At 36.3% G+C, this 24047-nt stretch overlaps 2 protein-coding genes across 6 annotated transcripts in view; both read right to left on the bottom strand.

The window, feature by feature from the left end:
* LOC127859043 (failed axon connections homolog) overlaps positions 1 to 19870 on the bottom strand; it is a 262441-nt gene extending 242571 nt beyond the window's left edge. Inside the window, exons 1-5 of one of the 4 annotated variants that reach the window (XM_052396442.1) lie at positions 19783 to 19870; positions 17847 to 18381; positions 9533 to 9665; positions 8011 to 8207; positions 2688 to 2709 (exon numbers count right to left, since the gene is read on the bottom strand). In XM_052396442.1, the coding sequence (XP_052252402.1) occupies positions 2688 to 2709; positions 8011 to 8207; positions 9533 to 9665; positions 17847 to 17938 (444 nt within the window). In that variant the 5' untranslated portion in view covers positions 17939 to 18381; positions 19783 to 19870. Of the gene's footprint in view, positions 1 to 2687; positions 2710 to 8010; positions 8208 to 9532; positions 9666 to 14598; positions 14746 to 17846; positions 18382 to 19590; positions 19762 to 19782 lie in introns of those variants that run through there. The other 3 variants (XM_052396439.1, XM_052396443.1, XM_052396444.1) reach the window with 3 other exon arrangements.
* The window catches only part of LOC127859042 (failed axon connections homolog), a 141423-nt gene continuing 118159 nt past the window's right edge, over positions 784 to 24047 (bottom strand). The window contains exons 6-7 of one of the 2 annotated variants that reach the window (XM_052396437.1): positions 2127 to 2246; positions 784 to 1135 (exon numbers count right to left, since the gene is read on the bottom strand). In XM_052396437.1, the coding sequence (XP_052252397.1) occupies positions 1029 to 1135; positions 2127 to 2246 (227 nt within the window). In that variant the 3' untranslated portion in view covers positions 784 to 1028. The remainder of the gene's footprint in view (positions 1136 to 2126; positions 2247 to 24047) is intronic. The other variant, XM_052396436.1, reaches the window with a different exon arrangement.

The raw sequence follows: 24047 nt of genomic DNA, 5'->3' as shown, positions 1-24047 counted from the left end.
TTTGGTACAGTACTTTCCGTGAAAACAATACTTAACTTTATTAGATATTACACATCGAACTCGACTAATACAAGTTTTCAGAATACATGCAAGCATAATATTGTATAAGTATTTGAATGGTCAACTTAACTATTCTAAAACGGTATAAACATTTAAAACGAACAAATGCCAAAGGCAATGAAACTTTCACAAAACAAATAAAAATGCGCTATGAAACAACTATTCCTTTATATGATATTATTTCTCATGATCGTAAAATACTTCTTTGAAGTTGATGCAAGAAATGTGCACACGCATACAGGTTTTGTTTGAAATTATTGTTAATAAATAAAGGAATATCTAACTTGCTTAATGAGATGTTCGAGGCTCGGGACGTATGGCGAGTAGCTTCGAACCGATCTCAACGATGAGCAAAACTGATGAAATTGTTCTATTTCTATTGTTCACACGCGTGGGAATTTGAAATTTCTAAATTGTTAATATCATATTCCTGGATGTTTAAACTCCTTAAGGTACGCCGTATGCTATGCACATATTGCACATAGTTACATAGACAAGACTATGCTCACATAATGGTTCAATTTTACAGTAAACGGACTTAAATTAAACAACATAAAGTTGTGTTTATGAAAACATAAGGATTAAACATAGGATATTCATTTGATTTAAAAATTAATTTAGGGAAAAGAGAAACGACCTGTATGAAATGAGCGATGATGAGTCAAGAAAACGTCATAACAAAACATACAAATTTAAACACAAAATCGTAGAAATACCACACAAGCTACATTAAATACTAAAGATGATATATTTGTGTTTACAAATTGAAAACATAATTGTGAATACCCGCCCTATTAAATTTGCTTAATGGCATTTTAATAATATGCAACTTTGCATTTTGTTTGATATTTATAATATGCCACTTTGCTTTTTGTTTGATATTTATGTACCCTGTGGAGCCTTTGATGAAAGGCAAATCACATCAATTTCTCATAGCAACGAAAATATTTTTATTTGGTCGGGTCTGTTTATTTTGTCGGTTCTTTTGTGAAGCAGTCGGTTACACACTCGTCCCAGTCAGGCCAGTACGCAGTGCGCATGCGCTCAACGTAACTTTTCAAGTTCGGCAAAGACTCTGAAACAAAGGTTCATTTTTATAGAAACAAAGCCACACTATACTTATACACATTCTTATGTAATTTGATGTAAAACAACATTGAAAGTTTTTAAAAATTCAACATTTAGCAGTAGGTACTTTCCAAAACCTTCCTTTTTCTCAATAAAAAAACATGCAATAGAAAGTAAGAAAAAAATTGAAACAACTCAAAGTAAATTTTGAGGGGTTTTTTTAATTTAGGGATGGGGGCTTTTTTCGCATTCGCGTCTGTTTCCCGCTGTACTCCCCAATTCTGAAACCTAACAGTGATTTCTTGGTAAATATCAATGCTTTCCATTCACGCTCGACGAGAAGATTTGAAGTGTGTTTAGTTTCAGAAAGCTTTGAATCCGTTTAGCTTGGTAGATCTGGGGACCATTAAGTTAATTAGTTTTGACTCGCAACAAGTCGACAAATTTAAAGTGCAAAAAGATAAGTTTTACCATAGTAACTAGATTGCTAGTCGTTAGTAACTTACGAGCTACGTCCCTAAAGCTTTTTAGACAAAATGGGATGTAGGTAATACTTGATTTGGTTCATTTTAACGAGTCTCAGAAAGTTGCGGTTCACGTGTTCTGGTCTGTATGCAACAATTGAGAAGTTAATAGTTTTTAACGTAAAATTAGTTCATTTATAGCTATTTAATTTAGAAAAGTTGTAAGTCGTACTTAAAATTAGCCTCGTTCTTGGACTGCACAGGCTAATCTGGGACGAAAATTAATGCACAAGCATTAAGGTCTGTTTTACCAGACCTAAGCTCGATTCCTATTGTTATTAACCTTGCCACTCGTATTCATATCGGGCCTTCGTACCCAGCGAAAAGCGAAAAAGTGTGCAGACTACGCAGGCTTATCTATGAAGACACCTTACGCATATGCATTAAGTAAAGTTTTCCCAGAACGAGGCTCGTGTTTTTTGCACGATATTGATAACACGGGCTAAAGTCTGGTTCCACATTTCTCCTACAGACCTTCAAGGTACGCCTTCGCGGTGACAACACTGGGAACGTGCCACATCACCTGACACAGTTGACCGAACACGGCGCAATCCACGGCGCATGCGTCGTCACCAAATAGGAACTTCTTGTCTCCTGGGGGAATTTAAGTCTGAACAATTCAACAAATAATATGGCGATAATGCCACCAAACAATATATGATACGGATTTTTAAAAAGTCCGAAATTAACCCGAATAATTTATTCTATTAAGGGATTCCAATAATTTACAGTCTACAGCCATTTTAAGTGTTTATAATTCGTGTGTTTTACGTTAAAGATTCAAATACCGGCAGTCTAAAAATATTTTAAAATGTGACCATGTTTTCTATTTTTATTTGTATGTAAACCCAAAATACCTAAGAAATCAGAAATAGCCTTCAAATCTTCACGCAACAGTCTCTCCACTTCCGGTTGAGTGTGGCGTCCAAGGCCCTGCGCATGCGCTTGGTTATTTGTTCGTCTGCCAATCTCCCAGACGAAAAGCGATGGCAACTTGGTGAGTTTTTCCGCCTTTGTCTCCGCCCGGTGATACACCCACCTCTCTAGCAGAACCAACCTGTGGAAACAATATAATCGGTAAGGTAAATAATAGTAACGTAATCAGCTGCAATGGACACAATTGTGATGTCATCAACGGTGTTATGGAGATAATTATTAAGTAATGATAAAGTTTCCGCCTTTGTCTCCGCCCTGTGAAAACCCACATCTCTAGCAGAACCAACTTACAAGTGCTTTATGAGGATGTTACTTGATTTGATCATAAATGATATCATAACCGGTAAAGGATATAAATATGGCGTAGCAAGCGGTAATGGACAGAATTATGATGTCATCACCGGTATTGGACAGAATTATGACGTCATTATCAAAATGAACAGAATTATGATTTCATCATCGGTAAGAGAGTGAATTATGATGCCATCACCGGTACATGACAGAACTATGAAGTAACGCCGGAAAGGGAAAGAATAATAAAAACAAATAGTGGAGATAATTATTATGTCATCACCCAGAATAGAGAGAATTAATATGCCATCAAATGAAATGACCATAATTACGATGCCATCACCGGTCATGTAGATACTTAGGATTTAATTGTTAAAGTAAATTATGTATGCCACCAGTAATGCTGTGAGTAACAGATCTCAATTTTACTATGTTTTATCATGTTTTATCCCACTTTTACAGCGATTTCGGTTTGATTAAATATCATCGATCATCAACGGCAGGAAATGACGTCAATATTTCGACGAAATGACGTCATAAATCCAGCGAAATTATCAAGTCAAACAAATTTGTTTAAATAAAAAGGTTTACAAAACAAAAAGTGGAATAAATAAATAATTAGTGTTGATTATAGATCAGTTTATCTGCTCGGCACGAAAACGAAAAAGCACTCGCCAAGCTCTTGCTTTTTGTTTTCTAAGCCTTGCATGATAACACTATCGTTTATAAAAATATGCTGCACTGAGGTTGTCTATTGGAACTTATATCTGACAATGAAGAAAAATACACAAAACACTAGTTGTAATGCACCACATGCTTAAGTGTACAAATGCATAATTTCAACATTGCGCTAGGCTATCAACATCAGTATATTCTGATAGCATAGGATAGGAAGACATTCTTTGTACCGGGTATAATAGATATTAAACAGATAATAAATATAAAAGTCCTCAAAATGCTTTAAACCAGTAGATTTCTCTTGAAGCATCATACCTTTGTAAAGTGTATTTACTGTTTTTTGCTAATGTCTTATATCTGCCCCCCCCCCCCCCTATCAAATTGGGCACATGTCCGGTAGGAAGTTATTTTATCAGTTATTTAGCTTCAATAAAAATTTTACTTTCCTGCGTGTGTGGCAACTTCTGACCCCAGTCAAGATTATATAACACATACATGTATCGAGGGCCACTATATGATGTTGCATATAAAATATAACACTAGGTCATAATGACTTCTTTATAAACATTAAATTTTATTTCATGACATAACATTAACATAATTTGTATTTGGCATAAATAGCAAAAAGCATTCTTAAAGCATTCGGAAAGTCTATAACAATTCATAAAATTAGTATTAAAGGAGGTGGTAGAATCTGATAAGAGTAAATATTGAGATGTAAATATACACATATTTTATATCTTAGATACATTAGTAAAAACTATTTTACGAATATGTATCTCGTTTAATTGTCTGCTTGTGCTGTAGTGTTCTCATAGCTTTGAGATTCACTCGATATCGATTCCACTTAACTGTTCGCTTTTCGTTTTGACTGATCAGTTGTTAATGTTTAGAAAAAAATCTGATTCAGTAGCGTCTAGTTCTGGCTACCATAACTTTACATGTCACTTTTTATGATTTTTGACAGGCGCGACTTTAAAGTTATGGACCAACCCCATTAAGAAAGTCAACCAGAAATTCCCGAAAAGTTGACAGTTAACAAAGACCGGTCCAAAACAGCTTTTAAATGCAGTTATTGGCCCCAAATCAACCACTTGATCGGAAAGATTGACATTTTTCACATTTAACTGATATATTCTTTCACAAAATACTATCTTAAACATTTAAAATTTATCTATTCTGCTCTTACATATAAAAAAAAAACAGTGCTGTGACAGACTTTCTTGAAATGCGAATCTCCCGAGATTCACGGTCATATGACGTTATTTCTATTTTTAGTAACATACCATGTGCTCAAGTGTTTTCAAATTCAGAATGACATTTCCCGGTATTTTAGTTTATTCTGGCTTGTTTTGTAAACAAATTGTAGTGTAAATACAAAATCAAGGTAAATATTATTTAAAACTACCTGATTCACACTTAAATCAGTCTTATAATCCACCAGACGTAAGTTGTTAATCACAAATAATAGATTTCAGAAAACGAAAGTAATGTGTACAATTTCAGCAAAAAATGTCAAGGTCGATCCGAAAGTATCCAAATGAAAACACGTCACGTGACAACGCGACAATGGCGTAATAATTGTGAATTTCAGACTGATGAGAGTTATTTTCATCTAATTGTAAGATGCATTTTAAACATTTGAACCTTAAAATATTCCCTGATGCAGTAATTTATATTCATTCACCAATATACGTAGAAATGTATCCAAGAAAATGAGCTTTTTTTATTTATAGCGTGACATAAATATGTTACGACTCTGGTTGACTTTCGATACGGGGTCGGCTTCAGCGTACAGGTATGTCAATACTATATAAACTGTACGCTGAAGTTTCTTTAGCTAAGTAGCGTCATGAATGCCACGGCATATTTTTCACAAGATGGCTGCTGCTGAAAAATAGCCCTTGCAAAAAATGCTTTTCTTTGCTCGCTTTTTGGGTTGAGATACTTTTAACAATGGTGAACAAAATGGTGACTTAATGGGCGTTAACACAGGTGTAATTTATTGCAGACAAACTCCAGTGTGACATGCAGTTGACGAAATGCATTTTCGTGTAACTAATCGTATTGTTTGCGATGTTTTCAAGCGCTTTCTTTTCAAGCGATGAAGCGATAGACTTGACTTTTGGAGCATTCTAAAATAACAAAACAGCTATATATAACAGACATCTAATTATGCCAATTTATTTTTAACATCAATATTTTATCTTTACAAAAATAATTATGCATCGCTTACCACATACATGTATATGTAATTCAGACTAACATTTACATTTAATATTGTATACTACATATATTTTTGAAGCTTGTCAAAATCACCGTAAGCTCCTCAGAGCTGCCACTGTTTCGAGCCGAGCATTATATTTTTAATAAGTTCTCACATGCGCCAAGTATGTAAAAAAAGAAATGTCACATGCGCCAAGTATGTTAATAGAAATGTTAAGTTCAGTTTAGTTTTACTGCAAACTACATTTGGTCTTTTTAAATATAAATATGTGAAAAGCCAAGGATCTTTCGACCAAATGAATTACCTCCTATTACATTATTCTCATGCTTTTATATATATAAATAACAACCTTTTTCGAGGATTTTGTGTTTTCTGATCATAGTACGGAACGTCATTTGGACGACAAATCGCTTGGCTGATCACTGATGTTATTACAATTTGATTATGATCAACATCGCATTAAAAGTAAAAACAAAAGCAGTTCAGATGATGTACTCAAAACCGTTCATACAATGTACTCAAACAAAAAACGTTCAGACGATGTACTATTTTTCAAATTACTCGCCGCAGATCTTAAAAAGCTTAATCAACGTGGAAAACCTTGTACGAAATATTCTAAGCATGTTAGAAAGCAAAAACTGTTATATTTATTTGTTTGTTTGTCATCTTGAACAGCAAACGCGTCAAAATAAAGTATGTTCAGACGATGTACAATTTTCATTGTTTATTGTGTCCGAATGAATGAAACTACAGAAATCTAAGAAAAACGACAATTACCAGAGTACATAAGGAGACAATTCGGGTACTTTGCGCATAGTTATCATTAATTTAGATATTGTAAAATATGAGAATACCTTGATTTTCGTCATTAAGCGAGAGCTTTTTCCGCCATTTTGTGCGTACGATGTACTTTTGTGATTACGTGATTTCCCGCAGTGCGTTTAACATGGAGTAATATTTCATTTGTTTAAAAGCTCCACTTCGTTTGCAAACCAAAAAAAACGTCGATTCTGTTTAAAGGGGCACTACCGTAATTCTAGCGTACGTTTTTGTCATTTAAAACTTTTTGTATCATACAACATACATATGGGCCTCGTCCTGTGATAACTGGCCTCAATGATTGTGGGTAAATGTCGTCCCTGATTAGCCTGTGCAGTCCTCGCAGTCTAATCAGGGAAAACACCTACAGCTTTTATGGAATTCTTCGTTTTAAAGAGGTTTCTTCTAAACGGGATATCAATGTAGGCGGACTGCACAGACTAACCAGGGACGAGACTTGCCGATGTTATGGAATTCCAAGTTTTAAATATCGAGTTCTCTTCTAAACGGAAATGCTGTCGAAGCGGACTGCATAGGCTTATCAGGAACATCACTATTCGTTTGTTTTATTCGTTAAAATAAATTGTCATCTACACAAAAATCCAGCATAGATGCATAGTTTCGTCCCTGATGAGCTTTTAAGAACTAAACAGGCTAATCCGGGACGAAACTTAACGCTTAAATGAAATTTATCGTTTAAAGGAATCCTCTTCTAAACAAAAACCCTGCCTTAACTAAAAATTCCATTAAAGTGGAAAGTGTCGTCATTGATTAGCATATTCGGGCTGCTAAAACCACCTACCAGTACATATGGTCTTCACTTACCAGTACATATGGTCTTCCTCTAGTACCCGTATAGCCCACCTACCAGTACATATGGTCTTCACCTACCAGTACATATGGTCTTCCTCTAGTACCCGTATAGCCCACCTACCAGTACATATGGTCTTCACCTACCAGTACATATGGTCTTCACCTACCAGTACATATGGTCTTCACCTACCAGTACATGTGGTCTTCCGCTAGTACCCGTATAGCCCACCTACCAGTACATATGGTCTTCCGCTAGTACCCGTATAGCCCACCTACCAGTACATATGGTCTTCCGCTAGTACCCGTATAGCCCACCTACCAGTACATATGGTCTTCCGCTAGTACCCGTATAGCCCACCTACCAGTACATATGGTTTTCACCAACCAGTATTTATGGTCTTCCGCTAGTACCCGTATAGCCCACCTACCAGTACATATGGTCTTCCGCTAGTACCCGTATAGCCCACCTACCAGTACATATGGTCTTCCGCTAGTACCCGTATCACCCGCCCCGGGCTGCTTAAACCACCTACCAGTACATATGGTCTTCCGCTAGTACCCGTATCGCCCGCCCCGGGCTGCTAAACCACCTACCAGTACATATGGTCTTCCGCTAGTACCCGTATCGCCCGCCCCAGCGCCTTCTGGTGGTCGGACAGGTGTTTGTCAAGGTCAACCTGACATTTCTCGCTCAGGTATTCCATGATCATCTGCGAGTCCCCCATGGTCGCACCGTTATACTCGATCCAGGGCGACTTATCCTTGGGGCCTGTCTTGTAGCCAAGCTCGTTCTGTAATGAGGTAAATTAACCCTTAAAGACCTTTCTTAATAGATTCAAGATTCTTAGCCCTCATTTCAAACCCTAAGACGAAACACTTACACACATAAAACCGGTGTCGAAGCCACGGTGAAGCAATTTAAGTGAGCTGACTTGGCCTAAAGTTGCATCCCCAACACAAATTTCAATTCTTTGACAATTACATGTGACCACAATGCTACTTGTAGTAGTGGAATCAAGAAGTAAATGCAACTCAATGTACATTATGCATTAAATATTAAGTTCAATATTTACTTCGCTAATCAGGATACAATTGAATCGTTTGCTTCCAACCGCATAAAATTTGAAAGCTGAAGCGTTGCGTAAACACACTTTCTGTAAGTGTTATATGCTGAGTAATATTAACCAACACAAATGCGATGCATAGAGAAGCTATATATATCATTTTCTAGTTTCATATCGGTGCGCAGAAGGTCCTAAAAGAGTTCAACGGTAAACTAAATATTTCTTTCTTTCATTTTGCATGTGAAAGTTTTACCAATGAGCGACACATCAAATCAAGTGAATCCGGAAATTCCGTTTGTTGAAAGCCTCCACGTGTACGTGAACGTTAAGATCTCACCGTGTGCAAATATTTCGCACATCACCCGCGTGACACCGATGAATTCTGTAGAATCTTGCAAGAGTAAGAATTTGAGGATCTTGGGAAACTTGGCTTCATGCATATGAGTAACATGTCGTCCCAGCTTAGCCTGTGAGATCCGCACAGGTTAATCAGGGACGACACTTTCAGCTTATATGGAATGTTTCGTTTAAGTAAAGTCTATTATAAACGAAAATTCAGCCTAGGCGGAAAGTGTCGTCCCTGATTAGCCTGTGCGGATTGTACCGGCTAATTTGGGAGAAGTTACATACATTGAGTCTCATTCTCTCAGAGCGAGACTCATTATAACTTGGCAATCTCCGCGCAGAGATATTACTGGAACCATCATAGCTGGATCAAATCCATGCCTTAATAACCAACCACGTGATGATAACCGAGCCACGTGGTACATAATTTTTTCCTTTGTTATTCTTATTTTTTTATTTAATTTTAGTTTAATTTTGAACCTAAACCTATACTATACACTATTTTTAAAATATTAAAGAAAATTATACTTCTTTTCATAACATAATACTTAAACAAAAAAAAATCCTACCAAATGTGGTAGGATTTTCTTGTGATTGCAGAGATTGTATGTTTGAGCATGGAACGACAACTCTGCGTGGAGATTGTATGTCAGAGCATGGAACGTAATCTCTAAGTGGAGATTGAAAACTTGAAAGATCGAACGCACCTTGAAGGGGATGTTGGTCATACGTAGGAAGGTCTCTAGTTTGAGACAGAAGCCGGACATGCTCGGCGCACGTGGTCCGCGAGGGAACTGGTGCAGAATCACGGTGTCCGCTGGGTAGTCCTTCCCGCATTGTCTGAAACAACAGACAAGCATTTCACATGAGCCGCGATATGCGAAATGGGTCTTATGCTATACGCGGCGAGCGTTGCTTAAGACCCGCCTGCGCATCCTCGCAGTCAGGTCAGGAGCTACCCTGTCCGCCATACAGTCAAGTAAGGTTTCGTGGTCGCGTTAGCGGACAGGGTTGCCCCTGGTCTAACTGAGCGGATCCACAGGCTGGTCTGGAATTACGGTGGCCGCATATGACATTAGACCCATATTCGCACGACGCGGCTGATATAGTAGCAACAGCTAGTGACGTAGAAAGAGTCCCATTTCAGCCAGGCAGTGTTTGGGGTCCGGGAAACGCCACTTCTCAATTATTATTTTTTATCTTGAAAACGTCTTTTGCGTTTTAGATGCCATTTCAGCTACGTTTTCTGATACCATTACAAGAATCGTTAATGCTTTGTATAGATAGATAGTTCAGTTACGCCAAAGATATAATTTTCATATATAATTATAATTTATTCATTCACTTTAAATTAAAAAAAAATAATAACACATGGTTGCATATGCTATTTAATATGTTCTCTTCGTAACGAGATAAGTGTGCATAAGGTGGACTTGTTTTTGTGCTCTACTTTGGAATATCGTTAAATTTATAAATATAGTATAACGTTTTGTAATGATGGGTGCAAAAAGTTTATCAAAATGCTTTATTTATGTGATTTTCCGGTAATTAAAAAGTGTATCAAATTGTCTTCATAAATGTGATTTCGCTTTAAACAAAGTGTAACAAAAAAATGCCCACATTCCCGTGGTATTGCGGGAACAAATGTTCTGCCAAATTAATTAAAGCCTAGGCATTAATTTTATTTTCCCTCTTCCTCATAGTTCAAAAGTGAAATGAACCTCGCTCTGTCAAAACGAGGTTTTATGCATGTGCTTTAATTGTGCCAGATAAGCCTGTGCAGTCCGCACAGACTAATCAGAGACGACAGTTTCTTCTTTCATTTTTATTTTTCGTGTAAAGAAAGTTTTTTTCTTAGCAAATATGAAGTTTAAGCGGAAAGTTTCGGCCCTGATACGCCTGTGCAGATTGCATAGGCTAATATACACAACAAAAGTTATAACCGACCACTTGATAATTTGGGATATTTAAACTCTGCGTAATGTGCTTAGCAAAAACAAATTATACCAAATACTTAAACATTTCATTATCACCATTTGTACAATATCAATAGGTCGGTTATAATTTTTGTTGAGTAGTACAATACGTTGCACAAATGCATTACAAAACCGTTTTCGTAGAGCGCGGCTCAAATCTGATTTGAACAAAAGAATACATTCAGAATAGCAATTGAATGAAGTTTAACGTGTATACATTCAGAATAGCAATTTAATGAAGCGTAACGTGCCTGAAGGGATGGAAAAGTTTCGGTCACTAAAAGAATTTTCATTCTGAATAATTAAAACATATATGCGTGTATAATTCTTATTTTATGGTGTTATGTGGAACATAAAATAAATCGCGTTCAGAATAAGTCTAAATAACGGTATGGCAAAACAAATATCATCGAACGGCTGTAATAATAATAATAATAATAATAATAATAATAATAATAATAATAATAATAATAATAATAGTAATATCCTTATTTTCCGAAGGTAACTCATAAAGACAACACATTGATACAAAGTCATGCAAACAGTTTAACAATGGCAATCTTATTTTCAATGAGGCCTTCAAACAACTATGGTATTTATAATGCATTTCTACATTATAATGCAAACACGTAGACTTTGACGGACATAAGAGTACAGTAACAGTGTAATAGAAGTGTCATAAAAATGCAAGTATATTATATGACTTCTCTTATATTATTCATTTCTCTTCCTATATTGAAATGGTCTCAAGGAACAAATATTTATTAACAGAAAGTATTTAAGAATATAAATGTATTGTTGATTACATTTTCCCATATGCACACACTCTAACGCACGCACGCACACACACACACACGCGCGCACGCACACACCTAAACATACAAACAATTATACAATTACCATATCTTAATTAACACGACCAATAACAATATCAAAAAGTTAACAAAAACAGCCGCGAACATAATTGTACAAAGTCAGAGTTTAAAAACGTGGAATACATTATTCTTGAAATAGTTTACGATTGATAGAAGAGGCTGATATACACAAATATTATAATGACAGAAAACAATATTCATGACCAGTGTTGTTCACAATAGGATATGAAATTACACAACTGTTATGAAGACTAGCCTGCACCTCCTAACTATATACATAGTTTGAAAAAGCAATATGTATATTTGTTTGCGGAAATTAAATCTACAGTAATCATTACGACACTTATGGTGGAGTATTTGACTTTTAAATAAGAGGAAAACAGAAAAATGTTGCTATGCGTGAGACTCATTTTGCGCCTCAATGAGGAAATATTTCTTAAGCCTATGTTTGAAAGTGGTGAGAGTGAGAGATTGGCGAATACTAACCGGTATGTGGTTCCATATTACCATACCAGAGTAACTGAACGGTTAATTATATTTATTACGGTCAATTATATTTATTAACATATTTAGATTCATGATATATAGGATAACTACTATTTATTATCCGTCGATGACATTCAGCAAAACTTTAAACGGCTTGAAGTGAGATATTTAATTAAGAGGGGCAGGTAGTCCACACTTACGGAATACAATTAGGGCCATCGTGGTGGCACATTAAAATCCAGATGGCGACAACGCGATAGCACAGGTATTTTGGCGCATGGCCAAGTAAAGTCACTTTAACACTATCAATATGTCATAAAACAATTTTTTACATAAAAAAATAAATAAAAGGTAAAAGGTTAGATCGAACGGTATAAGGTCAGATCGCGGTCAACGTTGTTGACGTCCCTATACGGACCATGATTTTAACTTGATATAAGTTATAAATCGCAATAAAACGTGAAGTTATGCTTGTGAGGGACGTTTTTGCACACTCAGGACCCTTGTAACGGCGACATTTTCTGTTAGAACATGTGTAATACCAAGCTTTGCTGTACTTTGGAATATAGTTAAATCTATCAAAATTGTATAACGTTTTGTAATACTGGGTACAAAGAGCGTATCAAAATGCCTATATTTATGTGATTTTATGGTAACTTACAAGTGTATCAAAATGCCTTCATTGTGTGATTTCGCTTTAAACAAAGGGTAAAAGAAGTGCCTACATTACAGTGGTTTTGCGGGAACAGATGTTCTGAAAAATTAATTTCAGTCTACGCATTAATTATATTTTCCCTCTGCCTCATACTTCAAAAATGAAATAAAACTCTCTCTGTCAAAACAAGGTTTTATGCATGTGCTTTAATTGTCGTGCCAGATAAGCCTGTGCAGTCCGCACAGACTAATCAGAGACGACACTTTCATCTTTTCGTTCTTTGTTTAGAGCAATTTTTTTCTTAACAAAAATCCAGTTCAAGCGGAAGGTTTTGGCCGTGATTAGCCTGTGCAGATTGCATAGGCTAAAATAGGACAATACTTTACACAAATGCATTAAACCCCGTTATCATAGAGCGTGACTTTAAACTGATTCGGACAAAGTATACATTCAGAATAGCATTTTAATGAAGTGTAACGTGCCTGGGGCTATGGTATACTTTCGTTCACTACATGTATTTACAATCTGAATAATTAACCCATTTATGCCTAGCGTCTAGAAAAAAGGCCTTGGCAAACAGCAAAGACCCAGAAGAGACGCCGCATGATGCGGCGTCTCATCAGGGTCTGCGTTGTTTGCTTAAAGAAATTTCTGTAAGAAATATTATAAATATAGAAATAAATATACTAGACATCCTTAATTTTGGAAATAAATTGATCCAATTTAGAAGGATGGGAGAGTCCACTAGGCATAAATGGGTTAAAAGTTAGTTGCGCGTATAATTCTTATTTTAATGTGTTACGAGTAAACATAAAATAATTGGCGTTCAGAATAAGTCTAAACAAGGGTCTGGCAAAACAAATCATCGAACGGATGTAATACGGCTATTTATATTTATTAGCGTATGTAGGTTCATTTAATATAGAATAACGACGATTCATTAACTGTCGATGACATTCAACAAAACGATTATAGATACACTTTCGCGTAAGTGGATAGGAATGTCATAACTAAGGAAATACTATTAACTCAATGTTGAACTACAAACTAACGGCTGTGTTTGCGATTGGTTACGATTGGTAACGACAACTGTATGTGCGCATACCGATGACCAGTTAACAATTCTTAGTCTGTCTGTCTGTCTGTCTGTCCGTCCATTCGTCTGTCTGTCTGTCTGTCTGTCTCTCATTTTGTCTGTCTGTCATTTTATCTGTCATTTTGTCTGTATGTCATTTTGTCTGTCTGTCTGCCTCAGTCGTTCTGTCTGTTTGTCTGTCTGTCTGTCCGCCCGTCCATCCGTCTGTCTGTCTGTCCGCCTGTTTGTCTCTCTGTCTGTCAGTCCGTCCGTCCATCCGTCTGTATGTCTGTCATTTTGTCTGCCCATCCCGTTGGTCCGTCCGTCCATGCGATAGCCCTGTCCAGTGAATACGTTCGAAAATGCATAGATTGGAAACACGCTGTACTTTGATGCAAATATAATAATAATACTATAATATAACGCTATGATGTGTACTTGACGTGGATATTGTTGACTGCATGCTTTCAATCCACATACAACATACATTGTTTGATAATAACATGAATACTTGAATCTGCATAAAGACGGTAGCAAAACAACTGCTTAATATATGATATACAACGGCATCAACTGGGGAAGAAACAATGATTGAGCATTTAACATAAAACACGATTATATGTAAAAAAAATATGCGTACAAAAAACAACACAAATTTGAAAGGGCATGCAAACTGCTGATCTTAAAACAAAAATGCACCTCTCACCTTGATTTTCCCATGAATAAACCTAGAAATTTCCAGAGGCAATTCACATAGAAATTTGAATATTTATCCTAACAGTAAACGCATCTGTTAGATTCGCGAGCGCTTATATTGAAACATCGCGAGGCAATTGTGCTAATTCGAATCGCGCGTTCGACAAAAATATAGCCTGGTTAACGGCTTTAAGTGAGATATTAAGAGATACTCAACTGTTTATTTTTAATACTTGAAAGGTTTCCCTTTAAAACGGAAATGCGAACTAGCATGAGTTTTATTTCCCATGATTTTTGTTGCTTTCTACTCCCATGTTATTTCTAATAAAATACTGCCAGATGATGAGACAAAATTAATGTTATGGTCTAGGTTTGAAGTTTCGCATTCATCAGAAACAATAAATATCTACAAGAAAGACATAAAGCGTTTATGTTGGTGTATGTCGGTAAAGCTAAGCAATTATAGGAGTCGCGTTCTGAAAAAATTTGGCTTAATGCATGTGCGTAAAGTGTCGACCCAGATTAGCCTGTGCTGTCCGCATAACCACATAATCCGGAAAGCGTTGTCCCTGATTAGCCTGTGCAGACTGTACAAGCTAATCTGGGACGACACTTTACGCACATGAATTATGCCAAGTTTTCTCAGAAAGCGACACATATCAATCGGTTCAAAAATCGCGATTATAAGTTATCTACAGACAAAAAAGAGATAAACTGTGTGAACACGAATAAAACACGTGCAGAATAACCGCCCAAACGCGAATCATCAATACATCGGTAAAATATTTATGAAGCTTTCTTCGAACAGACCTGTGTAAGTGGTTTGCCAAACACGGCTATGAGTATTTATAAAAAGCGGTAATTGAAACGACCTGTGTACGTACTGCGTACAGCTATGAACATTTATTAAATAAATGCGATCATGCTAATAATATATGTCAAGTTGATGGAATTATGCATATTAAATCGATCAAAAATGGTATATAGCATTATATTTTTTAAAGCACAATGAGACCCTAATATTAACCTGCCATGAGTAAATAATAAGGCTGACTGCGATCTGACCCTATACCTTGCTATCTGACATTATACCGTGAGATCTGACATTATACCATGCGATCTGAACTTAAACCGTTGGATCTGACCTTATATCGTGCGATCTGACCTTATACCATGCGATCTGACCTTATACCGTGCGATCTGACCTCATACCATGCGATCTGACCCTATATATTGCGATCTGACCTTATACCTTGCGATCTGACCTTATACCGCGCGATCTGACCTTAAACCGTTGGATCTGACCTTATACCGTGCGATCTGACCTTATGTCGTGCGATCTGACCTTAAACCTTGCAATCTGACCTTATAACGTTCGATCTGACCTTGTTTCTTGGGATATGACCTTATACCGCGCGATCTGACATATGCCGTGCGATGTGACCTAAACCCGTGCGATCTGACCTTATACCGTGCGATTTGACCTTATACCATGAGATCTGACCTTCAACCGTGCTATCTGACCTTATTACGTGCGATATGACATTATACCGTGCGATCTAACATAATGCCCCGCAATCTGACCTTATACCGTGCGATCTGACCCTATACCGTGCGATCTGACCTTATAACGTGCGATCTGCCCCTAAAACGTGCGATCTGGCCTTATACCGTGCTATCTTACCTTATACCGTGCGTTCTGTTCTTATACCGTGCGATGTTGCATTATACCGTGCGATTTGACCTTATACCGTGCGATCGGACCTAATACTGTGTGATCGACCTTATATAGTGCGAGATGGAAAGTAATGCATTTATAAAGAGAGTTCACGATTGCCCTGCTGGAACGACGGCTTATATTAACCTCAATACTTTTACATATTTAAATGTCAATTATAAACAAAACCCGTTTGTATTTAGCATAATATCTGCATATTGAACAACGATGCTTTAACAATCTACAACCAAATTCGATTAAATGAACCCCCTTCATATTAATTATGTTAAAGGATTGGTGCAAATCCCTTGATAAATGGTAGTATCCTAACAAAAATTGTAGGTTAATTGTTTGTATGCATTGAATTGTTTTTCTTATTGATATATGTACACCCATGAACTTTCTTTCATGTTGATTTTGTATGATATAGCCCTGAAAAGGTATTTCATACAAGATGACAAATGACAATAGCTTTTTTATCGAAAGTGTAGGGTTATGGTTCTTCATTGATATCTAAACACCCATGAAGTTTATTGTTAAGATCTTGTATTTTATCTTATATATAGTCTTGAAAAGTTCCATCATGCAAAAACAGCAAAAGGAAATAACTATTGTTTTAGATAATGTAGGGTTATGGTTCTAATTCATTGCAATTTCCTCATTAACATCAATACAGTGAATACATCTTGAAGTTTCATGTTGAAATCTTGTAATGTATCTGAGATATAACACTGAACAGTTACATCATATAAAGCGAAAGTGGGCAGTAACTCCTATTTAACAAAGTGCTGAGTTATGGTTACTGTGCATGTTACTTGTCCTCCTTAATATATATATATATATATATATATATATATATATATATATATATATATATATATATATATATATATATATATATATATATATATATATATATATATAAATATATATATATATAAATATATATATATATATATACACCAATGAAGTTCCATGTTGAAATATGTTATAGTTTCTAAGTTATGATCCGGAAACGGACAGACGTACGGACGGACAACGCAAAAGCTATATCACTTCCCCTTCGCCAGGACATACAGATAAACAAATGCACAGAATTCAACATGATTTAAATTGCTTAACATGAGAACTTTACGTATTAACGCTTAAGCTCGGACAATAAGCAAATGTAAATGTGCGCAGACACATTGTGTTGATATCGAGAGTAGAGTGTGGAACTGTTATATCAAATTAGCCTTTCGGTTGCATATAAAATAACTGTATGCTGAACATTCAGTTTTCATCGTTGCAAAACGCAATGCTGCATCCCTATACTTTTCATATGAGGCAATTCACTATTTGAATTTTGCTAACGCTAAACTACAACAAATAGATAGTCCACTAAATTGTATGTTAATTCAATTGAGTCAGATTTTATTATATTTCACGTTTTTTATTTCGCGAATTGTTGGTATTTTTGAACATAGGTCGAGTAAGGTCAAAACCTAGGTTAAAGAGCTACACCGAAAAAAAATCGAGATAAATAATATTGCTATCCATACCTCGGTTCAAACTGTTGGCGCCGCTTTCGGACGATGTAAACAGTTCCCGCCGCTAGCACAGTGCACGTGACGCACCACGTGATTATCTCCATGGCAACCTTGAGCGATGATACGTATATAGCGGTAAAAATCAATGCAACAAGTTATCTAAATTTCTGTTTTTAATTAAATCCTATGTTTCACAATATGTGAACTGTCGTCGTTGCACTTTATTGCCAAGAGCTAAGACTGTGTTTCTTTCCTTCCAACTGCATTAGTTTGTTTTACCACACGTGTTTGTACAATAGTTTCACTTTTTTAAACTCCTATTTCTAAATCTGTGTTTTGTCTGTTCGGAGTTTTCGCCGTCAGTAACAGTATTTTATTCCTATCTCTCCGATGATCCAGTCTTTTCTATTGTACAACAATGGTTTCTGTTTGATGCTTGTAAGAGATAGATCTTTTATTGGTTGAAACATGACCGCGGTAATTTTTCAATTGTTATTAATAACTGTTCCATTTCTTCTATTGAATTGTTTATATCCGCTGACCGTTGCTTACAAAAGTTATTACAAATAAATACCCTACAGGCAATAACTTCTGATTTAAATAATAGATGTAAATATAGTTAATGGATTAAGTGACATATCGAAACATTAAATGATTGGTAAGGTTTGGCAATAGTCGTTAAACTCAAAACAACATTGCGAGATTCTTCACTGCATGACTTTGAAAGGCGAACATTTTGACTACAATATACCTACTTGCAATCATTTTTTTTACAATTCTTTGATTTAAAATATTTTCCAAATGCATATGGACTGATGATTATGAAGTTATCCTAACACAGGGAAGAGTAGTAGGTAAAAAACTAACAAATCTCAATACTTCATTAAAGAAAGTTTATAAGAATTGTCAAAAAGGCATTGCAAATATGTAATGTCCATGTTTTAATTAAAAACAAATTCAATGTAAAGTTTACTTTATCCAGCATCACTGAATTGCTGCACATTTTTATGGTGAAATGTTTACACTTCAGTAATTTAATCCATTCAAATGGCTTTTTGATTGATGGTTTTACGGTATAATTTAAGTATTAACTCTGTATTCTGCCTGATAGAGCCAACATGCATATTAAAAGGAGTAATATCATCGCTAAAATCAAAGGGAAAAAAAACAAATAAGTAATGAACTTCAATGAAAAAAAATACCGGTACATAAGTTCTTTCTAAATATCAAACTATGGAGAAAAGCCTATCAAGCTGTTTACCCTACCAAGCTGCAATATTTCATTAAGCTCAAAACGAGTTTTTATATGTGTATCGTTCTGGGAAAATTTGGGCTTAATGCATGTGCGTAAAGTGTCATCCCAGATTAGCCTGTGCAGTCCGCACAGGCTAATAAGGGACGACACTTTCCGCTGTTATGACATTTTTCGTTTAAATGAAGTCTCTTCTTAGCAAAAACTAATTTAGGCGTAAAGTGTCGTCCCTGTTTAGCCTCTGCGGACTGCACAGGCTAATCTGGGACAACACTTAACGCACATGCATTATGCCCAGTTTTCACAGAACACGACTCATATCACATATACTGTTATGGCAATTGGTTACTTGCCTCATATAAAGGACGAACTAATTGTATATAATGAGAATGCAATCCAGCAGCTGGAGTTTCACTTCTTTATCTTACATCCGTTTAACTTAAATTAACATAATAAAAGCACATGTACGTATCCAGAAGGGATAATAATACATACATCACACACATTTAACACATACACGTTGTTGCTGATTAAAGCATGTTATTTGTTATGCACGTAATTTAAACTCATCTAAAGTATTTTAATTCAAGATATCCGAATACGTAGAGAGAGCTTATAACATTTTTTACTCAGTCACGCGTATATGTTCACATACAAAAATGACAACATCAACATCTAAACACAAGAGTTACGCACTGGAAAATATACATGGTTTACACTATCAAACTATCCGTCAGCTACACGAATAAACAACACTCGACATCCACAATACGAAACAGCGCAGTTGACAAATAGCGAGTGTTCGAGCTCATGCCACCGTGAACTGAAAGAAGCTGTATCCGTGACGGACAGAGCGTCTCCAGCACATTCGATGTTTAATTAAACCATTTATGCCTAGTGGACTCTTCCATCTTTCTAAATTGGATCAATTTATTTCCAAAATTAGAGATGTCTAGTATATGTAGTACTGTATTTAGAATATTTCTTACAGAAATTTCTTAAAGCCAGCAGCGCAGACCCTGATGAGACGTCGCATCATGCGGCGTCTCATCTGGGTCTACGCTGTTTGCCAAAGCCCTTTTCTGGACGTTAGGAATCAATGGTATAAATCGGTTTTTGACATATCTATAGATTTGTTTAAAATTCTTTATTGAATTGCACAGAAACTTCGCCATATGCAATTTAAAGATGATAGATTCAGTGAATATGAACGGACACATGTTTGAATGTGATGATTAACACATGCACATAATGTATATCAATTTGTTGTAGTTAAAGTATTCGACATTACTACACTTTTCTTTGATATACATTCTGGCTTAATCCCAATCATTTGTATTTAAATCAGGTTTAAAGTTTAAATTTAAAATATATATAATTATAACATCACTTGGTTTTTAAAAGATTAATGGTAATATTATCTCTCCTTTTAATTTTCTCAAGATTCATAATTCTTAGATGTATTCACTTAAAATAAGTTTTCGCGGCTTATTTTACATTATAACATTTTGCTGGCCATAAACCTATAGATACAAAACAGAAAACCAAAAGAAGAATGGAAGTGAAATTAAAACATACGAGTCAACCGGCCACACGCGAAGTATCCGTATTTATAGGCGCGTTCTTCGAACAAACCTGTTTTAGTGGTGTGTCGGGCATTGCTATTTGATTCGATTATTAACGGTATCGAGAATCATCGCGCTCATGCTTAATGCATTAGTCAATATGGTGGAATAATTATTGCTAAATAAATCCAAAACAAGAAATATCTTTAAAAAAGATATACTGCGTTGATTGCGGTTGGAGTTTATGAAAGGTAAAGAGTTCAATGAACGAGGTCAAGGATAGCGAATGTCTTTCTGTGCAGTTCTTAGCAGCATCACACGCAGTACGGGATGTTACGCGGAGTTTTTGCGGCTTATTTTACATTATTACATATTGCTGGTCATATACCTATAGATACAAAACAGAAAACCAAAAGAATAATGGAAGTGAAATTGAAACATATGAGTCAACCGGCCACACGCGAAATATCCGTACATATTTTAAATATTTATACGCACGTTCTTCGAACAAACCTGTTTTAGTGGTTTGTCGGGCATTGCTATTTGATTCGATTATTAACAGTATCAAGAATCATTGCGCTCATGCTTAATACATTAGTCGATATGTATGTTGGAATAATTGTTGTTAAATTAATTAAACATAATATTTATCATGGTATTGTTGAACACACATTAAGAATCTATTATTGACATACCAAAATTATATCGCTGGATATCTTCATTTAACATCGTTCTGGTCTAAAGAAAATTGCAGTTCACCTAGATTACGCTATAGCGTCTTTATTAAATAACGACTGACCGCGAACTCCAGTCAGAACATAGGTATTCGTGAAGACCAAGCGTTGACCTGTATATAAACTCTGACATTCACACACAATAACCGCGAACTGACGAAGGTGTAGAATCTACGCACAAATTAGATTGATGTGAAGAGTTGAGTGTAAAACTGTTCCATCTATCATGCTTTTTCATACGAGATAAAAATTGTTTCATGCTGAACACGCAGTAAAACAGTGTTAGAAAGACGCGGCCATGTTTCCAATGTTCCGGTGGTATTCTCAAATCAGCCAATGGACTAAATGAAGTGTATTCATTCGTGGGTAGGCGCGGGCATTTTATGAATGTAACCTTAAGGTAACCTAAGGTCAAAAGTGACGTTAATCAGCTACGCCGAATAATACGTATCATTGTATTGTTGAAAACACAACACGTTTTCGTATCCTGCTATGTATTTCTATCAAGTTCGGGTATTGTCCATGTTGGATTACATTCCGCTCGTGTACTAAATATTGACGATATCTCGTGACGTCTTTGAACCAAAATGAAGCACGTGATAGATTACAATACAACACTCTGCACAACTAGTTATATATTATCATTAAACTTGACAGACCAACAACGTGGAAAAAACCAACACATAATAAAGACGTTTAATCTAAGCATCATTTCATAATGATTTATTTTACAAACGTGTAATTTAGATTTGGAAGCTGATATTAACAGCGCAATTTGCAGGCATTATGCAAAATTTAAATATTTGGAACTAAAACAGGAACATCAACAAACCAACCAACACATCAAAGATGATACGACTATGGCATACACATTTAACAACGAATTAAAAAACATAATTAATTAGATATTATAATTATTTGAAGCTGACTTCTGTTGTTGGTTTTGATGTTGACAATCTTTTGCGAGCTACAGTTGCTCGACGAATGAGGTGGGATTAAACTCAATCTCAAATTCCTCGTCATGATTCTGAAAAGCGAATATAAAACATGTTCAATATTTGAATTATTTTTGTAAGATACTTCTAGTTATTATAAATGAGGAATGAACAGCGACTGAAAACATATAAGGCAACAATTAAGCATGAACATACGGCAACATGTTTGCATGCTAATTGTTTTGCATTCTTTTGAGATTAAGGTACCTAATATTTCGTATTTACACAATTTGCTCACCATGCTAGGCGGTGAAACAACTGAATGTACACAGTTAGCTCACCATGCTAGGCGGTGAAACTACTGAATGTACACAGTTAGCTCACAATGCAAGGCGATGAAACTTCTGAATGTACACAGTTAGCTCACAATGCAAGGCGGTGAAACTACTGAATGTACACAGTTAGCTCACAATGCTAGGCGGTGAAACTACTGAATGTACACAGTAAGCTCACAATGCTAGGCGGTGAAATTACTGAATGTACACAGTTAGCTCACCATGCTAGGCGGTGAAACTACTGAATGTACAAAATTAGCTCACCTTGCTAGGCGTTGAAACTACCGAATGTACACAGTTAGCTCACAATGCTAGGCGGTGAAACTACTGAATGTACACAGTTAGCTCACAATGCCAGGCGGTGAAACTACTGAAAGTACAAAATTAGCTCACCATGCTAGGCGATGCACTACTGAATGTACACAGTTAGCTCACAATGCTAGGCGGTGAAACTACTGAATGCACACAGTTAGCTCACAATGCTAGGCGGTGAAACTACTGAATGTACACAGTTAGCTCACAGTGCTAGGCGGTGAAACTGCTGTTTGTACACAGTTAACTCACAATTCTATGCGGTGAAACTACTGAATATACACAGTTAGCTCACCATGCTAGGCGGTGAAACTACTGAATATACACAGTTAGCTCACCATGCTAGGCGGTGAAACTACTGAATGTACACAGTTAGCTCACCATGCTAGGCGGTGAAACTACTGAATGTACACAGTTAGCTCACCATGCTAGGCGGTGAAACTACTGAATCTACACAGTTAGCTCACCATGCTAGGCGAAGAAACTACTGAATGTACTCAGCTCGCTCACAATGCTAGGCGGTGAAACTACTGAATGTACACAGTTAGCTCGCCATGCTAGGCGAATGTACACAGTTAGCTCACCATGCTAGGCGGTGAAACTACTGAATATACACAATTAGCTCACCATGCTAGGCGGTGAAATTACTGAATGTACACAGTTAGCTCACCATGCTAGGCGGTGAAACTACTGAATGTACACAGTAAGCTCACCATGCTAGGCGGTGAAACTACTGAATGTACACAGTTAGCTCACCATGCTAGGCGGTGAAACTACTGAATCTACACAGTTAGCTCACCATGCTAGGCGGTGAAACTACTGAATGTACTCAGCTCACTCACAATGCTAGGCGGTGAAACTACTGAATGTACACAGTTAGTTCGCCATGCTAGGCGAATGTACACAGTTAGCTCACCATGCTAGGCGGTGAAACTACTGAATATACACAATTAGCTCACCATGCTAGGCGGTGAAACTACTGAATATACACAGTTAGCTCACCATGCTTGGCGTTGAAACTACTGAATGTACACAGCTAGCCCACCATGCTAGGCGATGCACTACTGAATGTACACAGTT

The sequence above is a fragment of the Dreissena polymorpha genome, chromosome 14, assembly GCF_020536995.1.
Source record: "Dreissena polymorpha isolate Duluth1 chromosome 14, UMN_Dpol_1.0, whole genome shotgun sequence".
Classification (NCBI taxonomy): domain Eukaryota; kingdom Metazoa; phylum Mollusca; class Bivalvia; order Myida; family Dreissenidae; genus Dreissena; species Dreissena polymorpha.
The sequence above is the reverse complement of the archived record's forward strand: the minus strand, read 5'-3'. Positions and strand labels throughout refer to the sequence as shown.